The following is a 15,080-nucleotide window of genomic DNA, read 5'->3' on the forward strand; positions in this document are numbered from 1 at the left end:
GTAATGTTAACCCTTATAGGTACCATGTCGTAGTAGTTCCTCCTTTAGACTCCAAACAACACATCCTTGCACCGCCTGCCTTTGAAATTCTGCTACGCTCCCAAAAAACAACGGATCGTGTTTTGTTTTCTTTTGTGAGAGCAACCATCAGCACCTTCCAGCCCAGATCGCCACTCAGCCATGTATCCGCAGCAGGACAGCGGTACGAACTACCAGCAGAATATGTACAACCTGTACCAGCAGCAGCAGCAACCGCAGTATCGACAGTACAACAACCAGCAGTTTGGCGTGCCTAACGGGTCGCCACATCCTCAGCAGGCGCCTGTGTTTGGTGCGCAGATCCCCAACATGCAGCACCCGGCACAGCAGCAGGTCCAAAACTACCAGAATCTGTACGGCACGTCGCCGACCCGATCTTTGCAGTTCAACGACTTCAACCCCCAGCCGCCCTCGAGTCCGTCGCGCAGCGTGCGGTCGGCGAACCTGGCGCCGATCTCGTCGAACTCGTCGCTTGTGTCGCCGTCGAAGTCAGCTCTGAAACAGCCCGAGTTTCCGTACTCGAACCCGGCCGCCAACAACAGCAACTCGAACCTTTCGTACCGGCAGAGCGTGCAGTCGCTGCAGCCGCCGGCCGACTATGTGTACTTTGACCGGCATCCAGAGTGGTTTTCGAAGTCGTCGCAGGACAAGGCGGCCTCGATCAAGCTGAAACTCGAGCACTACTACAAAACAGCCATCGAGCATGCCATCGAGCGCAACCAGAGACGCGTGTCGTTTGAGCAGAAGCTCGGCACCGAGAGCTCTGGGGAGCGCCGGAACAGAGAGCTACAGCTGTTTGGCCGCAACGAGTCGCAGTTTCTACGGCTGCGAAGAACAAGACTCAGTCTTGAGGATTTCCACACAGTCAAGGTGATCGGCAAGGGCGCCTTTGGAGAGGTCCGGCTCGTCCAAAAACGCGACACGGGCAAGATCTACGCCATGAAAACCCTGCTGAAAAGCGAGATGTACAAGAAGGAGCAGCTGGCGCACGTCAAGGCCGAGCGGGACGTGCTGGCAGACGCAAACTCGCCGTGGGTCGTGTCGCTGTACTACTCGTTCCAGGACCCGCTCTATCTGTACCTGATCATGGAGTTCTTGCCTGGCGGCGACCTGATGACCATGCTGATCAAGTGGCAGATTTTCACCGAGGACGTGACCCGATTCTACATTGCCGAGTGCGTGCTGGCGATCGAGGCGATACACAAACTGGGATTCATTCATAGAGACATCAAGCCAGACAACATTCTCATCGACATGCGCGGCCACATCAAGCTTTCAGATTTTGGCCTGTCGACCGGGTTCCATAAGACACACGATTCCAACTACTACAGAAAGCTGCTGGACCAGGACAACGCCAACGGCTCGGGCGGCTCCAACACGGGGCGAAACTCCGTGCTCGTCGACCCGATCAACCTCACCATGTCGAATCGGCAGCAGATGCAGACGTGGCGTAAATCCAGACGGCTCATGGCATACTCTACCGTCGGAACTCCCGACTACATTGCTCCAGAGATCTTTTTGAACCAGGGATACGGTCAGACGTGCGACTGGTGGTCGCTGGGCGCCATTATGTTTGAGTGTCTGGTGGGCTGGCCGCCGTTCTGCTCCGAGACCCCTAAAGAGACGTATTGCAAGATTCTCAACTGGAGAGAGACATTACAATTTCCTGAGGATATTCACCTGAGTCCCGAGGCAGAGGACCTGATCCTGAGGCTTCTGACCGACGCGGACCACCGACTCGGCCGCAACGGCGGCGCCAACGAGATCAAGGCACACCCATTCTTCCGTGGAGTCAACTGGGACGAGATCCGCAACGTGGAGGCCCCATTCATCCCAAAACTCAGGTCCATCACAGACACGCGTTTCTTCCCGACCGACGAGCTAGAAAACGTGCCGGACTCACCTGCTCTGGCCCAAGCTGCTAAGCAGCGGGAGCAGATGAAGGGCAGTGTTGTTGGTGGGGCAGACACCAAGGAGGATCTTCCGTTCATTGGATACACCTTCAGCCGGTTTGAGTACCTGACGCGGAAGAATGCTTTATAGCATAATAAATATAAACGTTGAACACGGGAACGTAGACGGGATGGGTAGCGTTGGACTGACCTTAGCAAATGTGAAGTTGTCCATGTGTGGAAATCTGAAATCCCGATTAAACATCGCCCTTATGGCCAAGTTGGTAAGGCGCCACACTAGTAATGTGGAGATCCTCAGTTCAAATCTGAGTGGGGGCAGTTTTATTTTTTTTTTGCCACCAAAGCAGTGCCAGTATTAAGTATGTCTGTAGAACAGGGCATGTCTGAGACCCAACTGACGGGGCATTCCTAAAGCCGGTTTGTCGACATTTCAAGCCCTGACTCTCCCGGTTATCGTTTCGTCTGTTTCTCGCCCACCCATTATTCCTCGCTCATAACCCGACAGTACCCAGAAATAAATTGTTTATCAAATACGATCAGAACCGTTCCAGCAGCACGGCCGATATTCGAACTATTTTCTGCCTTTTTCCGCTCCAATCACTATGTCGGGTACGTACACTTCTTCTTCGTCTGCTAACGGCCCAGTCACCGGTGGCAATCTCAAGCAGCCTCTCACTGCTGACGAGAAGAAATTCTACAGCCAAATCTTCAAAACGCTCGATCTCAAGCACACGGGCCTGCTTTCCGGACTGTCTGTGAAGCCTTTGTTAGAGGCGTCCAATCTGAGTCCGCCAGTACTGGGAGAAATATGGAATATTGCAGACCCGGACAACAAAGGGTCGTTGGACCAGTTTGGGTTCTGTGTGGCAATGAGACTGATTGGACACATTCAGAACGGCGCGGTGCTCGGTCCAGAGCTTGCGCAGAACGTCCCACCTCAGCTGGCCAAGTTCAATTCCATCCCAGTTAACACCACGGGCGGAAGTCTGCCTGTGAACGCCACTGGGTCGCGGGTCTCGTCGGCCTCGTCCGTGGACTCGCAGCAGGTCGTTGTTCCTGTTCTGACGCCCCACCAAGCGGCTAGTTTCGGTGCCATGTTTGACAAAGCTGCTCCCGGCGGTGTTCTACCCGGAGTCCAGGCCAGAGACATTTTTCTCAAAGCCAGACTGCCTACACAGATTCTGGAGAAAATATGGAACCTGGTCGATCAGAAACAGACCGGTCAGCTTGGCAGACCGCAGTTCATCGTGGCTATGCACCTGATCCAGAGTTTTCTCAACAAGTCCATGACCATCCTTCCTGCTGTCATTCCAGAGCCGGTCTGGGCCGTGGCCTCCAACCCGTCGCAGCCGCAGTCACCTCTTTTGCAACAAGCTTCTGGCGGCTCTATTGGCTCGGGCTCTGCCAACTTCAGCGCCTGGACCATGTCTCCGCAGCAGAAACAGCAATACGGCGCCGTCTTTGACAATCTGGACAAATCCAAGCAGGGCAAGGTTTCCGGCGACGAGGTTGCCAAGTTCCTCATGACGTCAAAGCTGCCAAACGATACGCTGGCCACCATCTGGGAACTGGCCAATTTGGACGGCTCCGACTCATTCAACAAGCAGGAGTTCTCCATTGCCATGTACCTGGTGCAGAAGAAATTGGCCGGTTTCGAGCTCCCAGAAGAGACTCCGGTCTCGCTGATCCAGACCAGCAAGTCCACAGACAGTCCCCAGGTCCATTCTGCTTCCCAAGTGCCACCCCCACTGCCTGCTTCTCCTTCTGCTCCCCAGCAGGCCGTCAGCCCTTCTAAGTCGCACATGGACGACCTGATGGACGTTTTTGTCCAGCCTACACGTGCGGCCTCGAAGCCAGCCGTGCCTCCTGTCCCTGCGTCCCGCTCTGCCCATGTAGAGTCCAACACCACGGGTCACGGTGGTTTTGTTCCGACGTCGAACTTTGGCCGCCAGCTGCAAAGCCAGCACACGGCCGCGGACGAGTCCTCTGACGACGACGAGGGTCCAGAGGACCTGGACCATCGGCCATCCAGACCTGTTCCGCCAGCCATCCCGGGCCGTGCTCAGAAGCCCCATTTCGACGAGACAGACTCTCAGCCACCTTCTCTCCCAAGACAGCCTACTGCTAATTACGAAGCCCTGAGAAGCGTGGCCAGCCCAGTTATCGAGTCCAAAGACGCGTCTCCAGCTCCGTCGCCGGCGCAGTTCACTCAGCAGCCGGCCAGCAGCCTGGAATTCACCAACCAACCGCAGCCACCGGCACGCACCTCGTCAACAGACAGAGACGTCTCGAATCAGCTTTCGCAGGCGTCTGTGGACATTGCAAATTTCTCTAACCAGATCAACTCTCTGACAATCCAAACTACAAACGTGAACGCCAAGAGAGACAAGGCGCAGAAAGAACTAGCCAGAATCATGAAGGTGAAAGAGGGAATTGAGTCGAAACTCTCGCAGCTGAAGACGCTCTACGAGCGCGAGGTGCAGCAGGTGCAAGAGGTGGAGGAGGTGTTGATCAAGTCGCGCAACGAGTCGGACTCTTTAAAACAGGAGCTGGCTCTTGCCGAGGCCAATTACCACTCGGAACAGTCCAAGCTCCAGAAACTGCAGCTGGAGGTCGAGGAGACCCAGAAGGGTAATCAGACGATGAAGGAGCGGCTCGGCGTGCTAAATGCTGAGTCGATCGACTTGAACCAGCAGATCGAGTCGCTGTCACAGAAACTGACGCAGTCGCAGAAGATGCTTGCCGTGACAACGCAACAGGTGGCCTCGCAGGAAGAAGAAAACAACCAGCTGAGATCGAAAATTGAGTCTGTGATCCAGTCGATTAGCGAGATCGAGCTGAAACATTCGCAGCTGCTTACGAGATCTGCAGAGCTGGAAGATGAAAATTACGACCTTCACGAGAAACACGGTGACTACAGTGCCCAGTTTGCAGAGAAAAACCTCAACTTTAGTACTGCTCTTGCTTCCGGCGCTGGTTACCTTGCTGCCCAGCACGAGAAGTCCGTCGACGAGCAAGACAACGAGGAGTCTGAGGAGCAGGAGGTGCCAACGTCTACGCTGCAGAATTTCGACGAGACCGAATTCTCTGTGCCAAGCGCACAAGACTTGAGAAGAGAGGCCACCGAGTCTGTCTCAAACACCACCGGTTTCGACTCGTCGACCAAGTCCCGTTCGGAGCCAGCCACTTCACAGACCTCGGAGCTGGACGACGGGTCCCAAACCCAGCAGCAGTTCTCGCTTCCGTTTGGCATTCCTCACTCGGAAACGTCCTCCATCCAAAACAATCCGTCGCAGTCTGTCAGGGGCGACTTTGACTTGCCGGACTCGCCTACTTCCACCATCGAAGAGGAATCTGCTCCGCCTGTGCTGAGCTCTCAGATCCTGCCGGAAGGAACAGAGGACGTTCCGGAGCCTATATCATCAAACGAGAATGGTGAGTCGTTCGAGATGGTTAACCACGACGATGCCAAGGACTCAGCTCCTCAGGAGCCTGCCCCTCACTACACGATGCCTGGAAGTTTGCCGGGCGAGTTTGCACAGATCGCAGAGAAAGAGCCAGAGTCAAACACCACTACAGAAACCTCAGACACCACAAAGAACGAAGCGGAGGACGAAGACGAAGAAGAAGACGATTTGTATTCACCAGCTACTAAGCCCGCCCAGCTTGCCACGGAAACGAACTCTGAGGAGCCATCAGTTCCTCACGAGATTCCAGTTCCGGGCAAACCTAAGCCAGACGAGAGCAGCGACGACGAGGAGTTCCACGATAGTATTTCGAGCCCGGTCAAGCTGCAGGAGGAAGGTGCGGCCCAGCCGCAATCTGGCGACAAGTCGTTCAACCCATTTACAGCACAGAAGAGCGATAACATGTTCGACGACCTGGGGCTTGAGGAGGCCCGTCCAGAGGACTCTTTCAACGCTCCGCAGTTCGACGAGTTCAACAGCTTTGATGCCGGCACGCACGGGTTCTCCTTTTCGGGCCCATCCGCCCAGGACGCTGTTGAGGCCGGCGCTGGAGCAGGCGCGGTCAATGACGACTGGGAACAGGTGTTTGCCGGTTTTGGAAACGACCCAAGTCTGCAGCCCGCCACAGAACATTTCGAAAGCCTGCCACCATACGAGCCTAGCGAGGCCTTCACCGAACAGCCGTCCAATTCAAACCCTGTGCCTAGCGACTCCATCTATAGCCAGAGCCAGCAATTAGCCATTGAGGAGCTGAAGGGAATGGGATTTGACGAGAAGATGGCAGTGGACGCGCTGCAGAAGAACAGTTGGCAGTTGGATCTTGCCACAAACTTCCTTCTGGACTCTGCCTAAGGCGTTTCGAGCCCGCCAACTCTCTCTTCGTACAATCTATGCAATTTTTCCAGTTTAAGATAGTACTCTTGACGCTCTGTAGTGTATGTGCTCATGAAGGACGCCAGCTGTGCTTCATCGATCTCAGCTGGTGACGAACGGATCTGGTCCACAAGAGACTTAGTATCTCTGTCTTTATCATTAACGCTGCGCTCCACAGCCCGTATAATGGACTCTCTCGAGTACTTGTTCAGCAGGTCGTACATGCGGACCTGCAATTGGTCGAATTTCTTTAACTTCTCGTGGAACTGCTCCAATTGCTTGTTAATCTGGTCTGTCTGTGGCACAATATCCTCTTTCACGTTTTTCAGCAGTTTGGTGGTGTACTCTATCTGTTTTTCCAGCGATTCCACAATCTCTGTGCCTATTTGGTCAAAATTGGATGTTTTGTATAGATAGCTCTGAAGCAAATCAGGGGACCTGGCCAGTTCCTGGAGTTTAGCCGTGCTCAGCTCGTTAAAATACTGAGGCAGTTCTGAAGGAAACTTCAGCCTCTGTGTCACGCTCGTAGGCACAAGCGGGTATTCCAGCTTATCGTGGTCCAAAACTTGCTCCTTCAGTGGTTTTGGTGGGACATTGGGAAGCATTGTAAAAAGAACTGTCACTTATTTTATAATATTCCCAGCTTCACTTAATTAATATTTCTCAAAAATAATTTCTAGCATTTCTAGCATCATGTCTGTTTCAAGGGTCTCCGCTTTAAAGCCGACAGCGTCAATGATAATAATCCACGGACTAGGCGACTCGTCCGACGGTTGGAAGTTCTTTGCAGATCTTTTGCACAGACAGGAGCAGTTTAGACACATCAACGTGATTCTGCCTAATGCCCCTGTCATTCCCGTGACTGTTTGCAACGGAATGCCAACGAGTTCATGGTTTGATCTGACCAGGTTCCCGATCGACCACAAAGTGGAGGAGGACCCGGTCACGTTTTGGAAGAGTGTTGACGAGATAAAGCAACTAGTCGAGACTGAGGTGAAAAATGGCATTCCAAGCAACCGCATCGTTGTGGGCGGATTTTCACAGGGTGCAGCATTGAGCCTTGCAGTCGGCGCAACTTGTAACCGCACGCTTGCGGGTATTGTGGCGTTGTCTGGATTCTGCCCCGTGGAGAAGTCGCTCAAAGATAAAGTCCAGACCACGAACCTGAATACTCCAGTCTTCTTTGGACACGGAGACAGAGACCCTGTGGTACCAATTGCAGCGGCCCGTCACGCCGTCGATGTGTACAAAAAGGCAGGTTTGCAAAACATCGAGTTCAAAGAATACAGAGGAATGGAGCACTCTTCGTCGCCTGAAGAGATGGCAGACCTCATGCGGTTTTTAGGCCAGACGATTCCACAGTGATCTGGCGAGCTTTTTCTGGCTCTCGCGAAGCTCTTTCAATTTCGACCGCCCACAGGGCCGCTCCCGTGTGGTTGGTAAAGGCAAAGTAGATATTAATAATTGGCAGCTGCTCCAAACACAGCGAGACAAGCCCAAACGTGAAGTAGAGATGTCTGTTTTTGCGCCACAAAAAATAGGTTTGGGCCCTGGTGTAGCCTTTAAGCTGGAAGTAGCGGATATGTCGCGAATACCCGGCCCGGGAGGCCTTCAGTAGAATCACAATGATGGGGCCCAAAATCGGGATCATGTTGAGCATTAGGTACAACAGCTCCTGTAAAACAAAGCGCGCAGGACCAAATAGTTGCCTGCAGTTGCGATAGCACCTGCCAAACAATGTCTCGCGATAAAGCTCGTTCAACCGGTTGTCCAGAAGCCCGCGGTAGAGATGGTTGTACCCGAGCTCCAGCTCGGTGTTGATTACGTAATCAAACGTGTACTTGAGGGGTCTCGGGAGCAGAAGGAGTGCGTTGATGAGGTTGATGATGAAGGTCATGAGTTGGAACGTTGTTGGACCAATGAAAGAGAACATACCCCCTGTGAAAAATAGGGAAGTAAGATAAAAACACAGAGCTGCCCCGTAGATCAACACGCTGACAAACACGAGGCTTACAATGTTCATCTTGAGGTATCTCCAGCACTCAAAGTGGAAGGTGAAATAATAAATGCCCTGAAGTTAGCCTACTAGCAAAGGTTCACATACCCTGAAGGGATACCACACGGTTTTCAGTATAGACATGGAGTATCTTTCGAATAAAGGATTTTTTGTGCCCAGTTGGGGATTTATTTTTGGCACCTCTGCACCGCGACATACGTTTAAGATAAACAAAATACTTAGCCACATAGAGTCTACACCATGTCTGCTTCGCAATCCAAAGGCGGCGGGTTTTTGCGCTCGATGTCGCCGTTGCCGCTGCTGTACGGCCGCAACTCGGATTTGCAGAGTGGGAGCAAGCAATTGAGCTCCAAAGAGAGAAAATACGTGTCCAACATCGACAAAGCCCTGACGGTCTTTGATTCTGTCGAGGAGTGGGCAGACTACATTTCGTACCTAAGCAAGTTACAGCGGGCATTACAGACGAACCCTGAGCCGAAGGTCAACCATTGGATCCCGAGCGAGTTCGATATTTCCAAGACGCTGTCCAAATGTCTGTCGCCCAAGCTTCCCAGCGGAGTGCATCGAAAGGCCCTGGAGGTGTACACACAGATTTTTGAGATCCTGGGTGTTGACGAGCTGGGGCTGCACATCAGCACGTGGCTGCCCGGGCTGCTTCCGCTGATGTCGTACGCCAGCATCAGTGTGAAGCCGCAATTGATTGAGCTGTTAAAAACGTATGTGGTGCCGATCGAGCCGTTGATTCTGCGGGTCATCTTCCGTGGAATTCTGCTGAGTCTTTTACCAGCGTTGGACGACACGACTTCCGAGTCGTTCGACGCTGTTCTCGAGCTTATTGACACTTTCAAGGCGCACTTAAACAACAATCCGCATTTCTGGCAGTGTCTTTTTCTGTGCATCATTACGTCTCCCGACAAGAGGCTAGGGGCTCTCGAATGGCTTGTGCGCCGGATGCCTTCGTTCAAGATTGATGGAGAGCCTGAGCTGCGAAAAGATGCCGTGTTGGGCGCTGTTGACGACGAGACCAGGGCCTGTGTCACTCCAGAGCCAGGACTGCTGATAAAGGCGTTTGGAGAGGGGCTTACTGACGAGAATCTGCTGGTACAAAGAGGCTTCTTTGACTTGTTGATCGGCCGGCTGCAGCTGCACTCGCCGATCCTCCAGGTTCTCGTTTCCAACGCAGACAAACAGCTGTTGGTGCTGAGAGCTACAGGGACCGTTCTGCGCAAAGACATGTCGTTAAACAGAAGACTTTGGAACTGGTTGCTTGGACCGTCCAACACAGAACAAGTGCGCGCAGCTGGCAAGGCCGAGCAGCCCATCACGGCGGAAACAAGATCGCAGTATTTCCGTTCGTACGGGCTCGAACATCTGACACAGGCAATTTTCGCGCTGCTCGAGGGCTCCACCAGCTCGCAGCCAAGGTACCAGCAACGCATTGAGGCGTGCAAGATTGCGGTGGCTATCATGGACAAATGGGAGATCGGACAGTACATTGTCCCAAAAATCCTCATACCAATAATCAGGTGCACCAAAGAGACACACGAGATGGAGCGGATAGAGGTTTTTGACGAGCTGGTGAAAAATGCGAACGCGTTCTTCGACAGCGTCGAGACCATCAATATTTGGGCGGACGTGCTACGGCTCATCAAAGACAAGGATATTGACCTTGTATTGTTCATACTTAGACATTTCCGTGTGGAGGAGGAAGACATGGTGGTGCTGCATCTTCCACTGGCCCTTTTGGCATCGCTGGCCAAGTTTGACGGCAGCAAAAAATGGATAGAGCTGCTGAGAGCCCTGCTGGCGCTGATACCACAGAGAGCGTTCTTGCCGATCGAACACGCAGACGAAAAGTACGTCCGAATAGAAACCGTTGATAAGGCCACATTCAAGAGCGAGATAATTGCCAAACTGGAACAATACTACAATTTGACCTCTGAGGAGGCCCAGTTGGAGGCACCAGGGGAAAAACCGTACACCACTGCCGACCTGAGCGCCATATTGCTCACATTGACGACCCATATCACCACGGTCCAGCTGGAAACGCGGCAGGCGGCATTGTTTTATGAGTTCTCCGAGATTGTCAACGAGCTGTTGGAAAAGATCCCAAATGGAGCAAACCAGTGGAAAGACCTGACATTACTAAAGGCCGTCAACGGCTACCAATCGGGCGATTTCAGCGAGGACTCAGTTCCGATTGCGTTTGGTATTTCGCTTCTTTTCAAAACCCTGGCTAAACAAACTTCCGGGGCACAGTTGTTGCAGATTCTGAAAACCGTCATGGACCTGCTCTGGAGCTGTTTGGTCCATCCGAGCGGAAAGTATCAGGTCGAGACGGTGAAGATGATATGCCAGCTGGAAATCAGCGTTGACTCACACTACATTGAGGCTGCGCTCTCGTCACTGTTTCTTGGCTCCGATATGCTCACGCGCATGAAAGCGTTCAACGCTCTATGGACACACACCCTGGCATTGAACGAGACAGAGAATATTCTTGTTCGTCCGCTGAAACTGCTGTTGGACGATCTCAGCAGCGAAAACGAAACGAACAAGCTGATAGTCTCTCGGTGGATAAAGTCGACTATTGGCACTGGATCGATCAATAAGGTGTTCAAGATCCTGTGTTCGGGTCTGCTTTCCAAGAACAGTTTCGTCAACGCTGGCAAGTTTAAAAATGAGGAAGACGAAGACTTCACGCTTTTCCACTACCAGCTAGCCACCATTATAAATCTTTTGCGCACAGATCCGCAGCTGGTTTTGCTGTTCAAAAGTGAGCCCTGCACACTCAACAATGAGGCCGATATCAACATAATTTCCAGACACCGCTGGGACGTCACCACATATAAATCCCTTCTTGTCACCGTCATTTCGAGGTTTCTGTCCATGGACGCTCCAAAGTCTGATAAAACAGTTGTTGACCAGTACTGCGGCTGCGTAAGGGCCTGTTTGAGTCTTTTGGAAATGCTGATAGACGGAACAGAGCACGAATTTACAGAGATCGTCACGTCTTTGACAAAACTGTGCAAGAAAGCAAGTCTATTCGACGACTCGATTACCACATTCTACTTATCCACCATTTCAAGATTTATGAGACTTGCGTACGACTCAAAAATATCAATGGAGCTGTTCGACCACGAAAATGACGGTATGCCTCCAAAGTTCGCACAGATTGTTTCGGACGGAATTTTGAATTCGAGGTCGTCGCTGGTACTGGCGTCCTGGAACACTCTCATCTTGAGCGTCACCAATTATGCCCCGGAGCTGGTTTTTAGAAGCAGTTTCAACATCACTGCTTGTATTTGTGAGAAGCTGGACGAGTTTTTCACAATCAACACCCGCTTCAGCCAAACAGAGTCCGACGGCGACTCCGACGAAGCCATTCTAGAGCTGATCAACGGTCTGCAGGAACTACTGAATGTCAACCACAAATACCTTCTAGCTTCGAAGTCTGGACTTTTTGCTAATGAGTCGGCCTCAGGGAAGGAGTCCAGTTTCTTCGGGTCCGTCATGCAGGGTGTTTTCCAGGTAGAAGCTCCTGACGAAAAAGGTGAGGATTATTTAAGACGGATGGAGATACTAAAGGCTTTCAAGCTCGCCGTGGAGACGTGTTACCGCATCTGGCTATGGTCAGACGAGAATTCGAAAGTCAAGGCCAATGCCATCAACGTGGCACCCTCGTCGCCGTTGGTGACTCGAATGAGTTCCATAATAGGCATTAATACGACCAGCACAAGACTCATCGACGAGGAGAAGCCGTCATTTCTGTCGTTTACGAAAACCGTCAACTACAATGCTTCACGTCTAAAATACAGAACCAAGAGAATATTGGAGAGCATCTTTGTGTTAGAGCCGTTGGAGACGCTGGAGACGCTGATGAGCTCACAAAGGAACCAGGCTAGCCGCTCAGACAGATATTCTACATTCAAAGTGATCCATCTTTTAGATGGAGCCAAATCAGAGAAAATCATTCCTCTAGCGCTGAACTCGCTCATGTCGAGAGTAAACGTGGCGTCGTTAGAGCAATCCAAACGGTCGTCCATGATTAACGAGCTTAATGATAAGGATATATCTACTTTCTTGACTGAGTATATGGACTCGTTGAGCAGCGACTCGGTGGAGGAAATATGGACGCAATTGATAAGCTTTCTAAAAGATGTCCAAACAAACATGTCGCACTATAGACTACTTCTATCAGACATCCTCAAATTCAGCTCTATTGTTGGAGTAAAGCTGTCGCAAACCAGCTTTGGCGAGCAAAGAAAAGTGCGCAAGGACATGACGGACTCGTTCATCAAGATTCTCACCATGGCCACCAATGTCAAGAATGCGACGTCTGAGGACCAGTCAATCGCCTCTATCTTGAATCCTATTAATATCCTGCCTGGCACAGACAACTATGACTCGCCAACGTCATCGGTATTGAATTCAGAGTCAACTGGCAAGATAGAGTCGGGTGTGGAGAACCTCAAAAGTCCGTCAGTCCCATCCATGAAAGGAACGTCGCCAGTCAGAGACACTGCTCCGTTGGAAAAAGAGTCGGCGAAGGAGGAGCTGTGCACTTCTATGGCTTTTGTTGTTCCAAAAGTGCCTGTTATCGTCCAAGACAGCGACAAGGTGGTGACTTGCTACACGACGATAATCAACAACACACTGATTCCGCTGCTTAAAAACAAAAATGCGGGTCAAGTTCCAGAGTATGGGGTGAGTCTGATCGAGGCTTTATCTAACACGAACCAATGTCTGCAGCTGAAACTGTGGAAAAATCTGTGCTCCGACATTATTATGGACGCTAAATTCTTCGACACTCCAGTCAGTTCGCGATGGAATGGTATTTTGTACAGTTGGATCAAAGAAGATAAGGAAAAGCTGGACGAGCTGGTCACGAGGCTGGTTCCATACCACGGCTCTTCAACTCTATTCAACTGGAACGATTCTGAGATGTCAAACAAGCGGCTGAATTTGAAACGGATGGCCTATTTGCTGCTAATTTCTCCAAAGGACAGCCTACTGAACAACGTGAGCGACTTGCAATTTAGGGTGTCTGACATGCTGAAAAACTCCTCGAACCAGTCACTGAAGCCTGTCATTTTTCTCCTTCTTCGGGTAATTATCTTCAAATATTCCGACCCTCATCTGAGCACGCTCTGGCCAACAGTTTACACAGAGCTGCAATATGCTCTACACCAGTTATGGGTGAGACTTGAAAATCCAACGGAGGGAGACAGAATTACAGGTGCTCAGCTGGAGTTTGACAATGAGCTAGTCTTACAGGCCTGCAAACTGCTGGACGTCCTGCTAGTTCTGAAGCCTGAGGAGTTCCAGCTGACTGAATGGCTGTTTGTCTCAGACACGATTGATGCCGTGTATCGTGATTCCAGCGTTCCGGTGCTGTCTCTGGTCGACAAGATTAGTAACTTGAAACAGATGCGGACCAAAGAGCTTTACGACAAGATTGAGAGTCGTGTGGACAAGTTGAAGAGACCGCTTTTGGCAGGACACAACAGAGTGGAGTCCATATACGACCTGCGTGAATTCTTTGAGACACTCTCTATTCAGAATTATGAAAGCGAATACGCTCTATTGGACGCTGATGCAGATGCTATCGAAAAAGACATTCTTAGCGATCTCTTTGGCTAGCTGTGTTTTGGAACAGGTATACGCTGAGGACCTCCCATCCGGCCTTTCGTTCAATCATCTTCTTGACATGGAACGACGGGTGGTCTCTTAGGAACTGTTCTGCCACCATTGAAGGGTTATTGCGCGCACAGAAAAGAATGTATGCCTGACCATTGGGAGCGAGGATTTTCCCAAGATTCTGCAACAGTCTGTTTGTTACCGTCATGCCGTCGCTTCCCCCATCCAGCGCGAGATCGAGCCAGGCCTGGTCTTCTGCCGACTCAGGCACGGCAGGAACAGACGGAGACGGCACGTATGGCGGATTAAAGATGAGCAGGTCGACCGACTCTGGTCTCAGACTGGACGTGAGGTCGCATTGGATGGAGTCGAAGTTCACGGTGGCTGCGTTATTCGCGTTTGTGGCGATCGCGGTCTGGCAGCAATGTGGGTTTATATCCGTCGCTATAAGAAATGCATTTTTCAATATATGCTGGTTCAGAAATGTAGACACGATCCCTGAACCTGTTCCGAGCTCCACCACGAGTCGGGGCTTATTATTAGCGATAGTCGCTCCAATCTCTTCAAACAGATCGAGGAGCAAAAACGAGTCCTCCGCAGGCTCGTATATTTTGTCGTAGTCAGTTTTCGCAATCAGCGGTGTAGAGAGCATAAATAATTAATATTAATTCAATAAAGTACAATATTTTTTAGTGTATCCATTGACATACATATATTGCACCATGGGAGAAACCGTCGAGATCAAAGTGAGAGTGAGTAGAGCACACAGACATAGCTAACTGGTAGAGCTTGACAGGAAGAATGGTGAGTACTGAGGCAACAGTTTGGCTAACATCAGATCCGCATCGACGTTGATCTTCACGACAAAGTAAGTGTGCTAGCAGAGCGAATGCTAACATGTCAGGTGAGCGACCTCAAAGAAACCATCGAGGTGAAGGAGGGGATCCCTCCTCACCAACAGAAGTTCCTGTTCTCTGGAAAGCAATTGTAAGTGGATTTCAAGATTCTTCTAACTGCCAGGGACGACGACAAAACGCTTGAGGAGTGTGGCATAAGTGCTGGCTCGGACCTGCACCTGGTGCTGTCGCTCAGAGGGGGCTCTAATTAGATTAATGTACGGGCGAGTTCTCAAGA

General features: G+C 51.3%; 7 protein-coding genes and 1 non-coding gene across 8 annotated transcripts; 7 read left to right on the forward strand and 1 right to left on the reverse strand.

Annotated features, from left to right (window-relative positions):
- Window positions 1-180: 180 nt before the first annotated feature.
- Window positions 181-2,082, forward strand: HPODL_04106 (Serine/threonine-protein kinase CBK1; the record flags this gene model as incomplete). Its single annotated transcript, XM_014078888.1, has 1 exon — window positions 181-2,082. One exon carries the CDS (start codon window positions 181-183, stop codon window positions 2,080-2,082), a length of 1,902 nt encoding a protein of 633 aa, XP_013934363.1.
- Window positions 2,083-2,197: 115 nt separating this feature from the next.
- HPODL_05432 lies at window positions 2,198-2,270 on the forward strand. The gene has a single exon. It is a non-coding gene; the product is annotated as a tRNA-Thr (tRNA).
- A 284-nt stretch (window positions 2,271-2,554) lies between these two features.
- Window positions 2,555-6,271, forward strand: HPODL_04107 (putative calcium-binding protein; the record flags this gene model as incomplete). Its single annotated transcript, XM_014078889.1, has 1 exon — window positions 2,555-6,271. The coding sequence occupies one exon, from the start codon at window positions 2,555-2,557 to the stop codon at window positions 6,269-6,271; it is 3,717 nt and encodes a 1,238-aa protein (XP_013934364.1).
- HPODL_04108 (uncharacterized protein) lies at window positions 6,268-6,897 on the reverse strand (the record flags this gene model as incomplete). The annotated part of the gene is made up of 1 exon (XM_014078890.1): window positions 6,268-6,897. The coding sequence occupies one exon, from the start codon at window positions 6,895-6,897 to the stop codon at window positions 6,268-6,270; it is 630 nt and encodes a 209-aa protein (XP_013934365.1).
- Window positions 6,898-7,027: 130 nt separating this feature from the next.
- HPODL_04109 (Lysophospholipase) lies at window positions 7,028-7,657 on the forward strand (the record flags this gene model as incomplete). Its single annotated transcript, XM_014078891.1, has 1 exon — window positions 7,028-7,657. The coding sequence occupies one exon, from the start codon at window positions 7,028-7,030 to the stop codon at window positions 7,655-7,657; it is 630 nt and encodes a 209-aa protein (XP_013934366.1).
- An 892-nt stretch (window positions 7,658-8,549) lies between these two features.
- Window positions 8,550-13,949, forward strand: HPODL_04110 (Protein dopey; the record flags this gene model as incomplete). The annotated part of the gene is made up of 1 exon (XM_014078892.1): window positions 8,550-13,949. The coding sequence occupies one exon, from the start codon at window positions 8,550-8,552 to the stop codon at window positions 13,947-13,949; it is 5,400 nt and encodes a 1,799-aa protein (XP_013934367.1).
- A 203-nt stretch (window positions 13,950-14,152) lies between these two features.
- Window positions 14,153-14,566, forward strand: HPODL_04111 (uncharacterized protein; the record flags this gene model as incomplete). The annotated part of the gene is made up of 1 exon (XM_014078893.1): window positions 14,153-14,566. The coding sequence occupies one exon, from the start codon at window positions 14,153-14,155 to the stop codon at window positions 14,564-14,566; it is 414 nt and encodes a 137-aa protein (XP_013934368.1).
- Window positions 14,567-14,668: 102 nt separating this feature from the next.
- Window positions 14,669-15,054, forward strand: HPODL_05246 (uncharacterized protein; the record flags this gene model as incomplete). Its single annotated transcript, XM_014078894.1, has 5 exons — window positions 14,669-14,698; window positions 14,733-14,750; window positions 14,785-14,814; window positions 14,851-14,933; window positions 14,967-15,054. The coding sequence occupies 5 exons, from the start codon at window positions 14,669-14,671 to the stop codon at window positions 15,052-15,054; spliced, it is 249 nt and encodes an 82-aa protein (XP_013934369.1).
- Window positions 15,055-15,080: the final 26 nt, after the last annotated feature.

This window comes from Ogataea parapolymorpha, chromosome V (assembly GCF_000187245.1).
Source record: "Ogataea parapolymorpha DL-1 chromosome V, whole genome shotgun sequence".
Lineage (NCBI taxonomy): Eukaryota > Fungi > Ascomycota > Pichiomycetes > Pichiales > Pichiaceae > Ogataea > Ogataea parapolymorpha.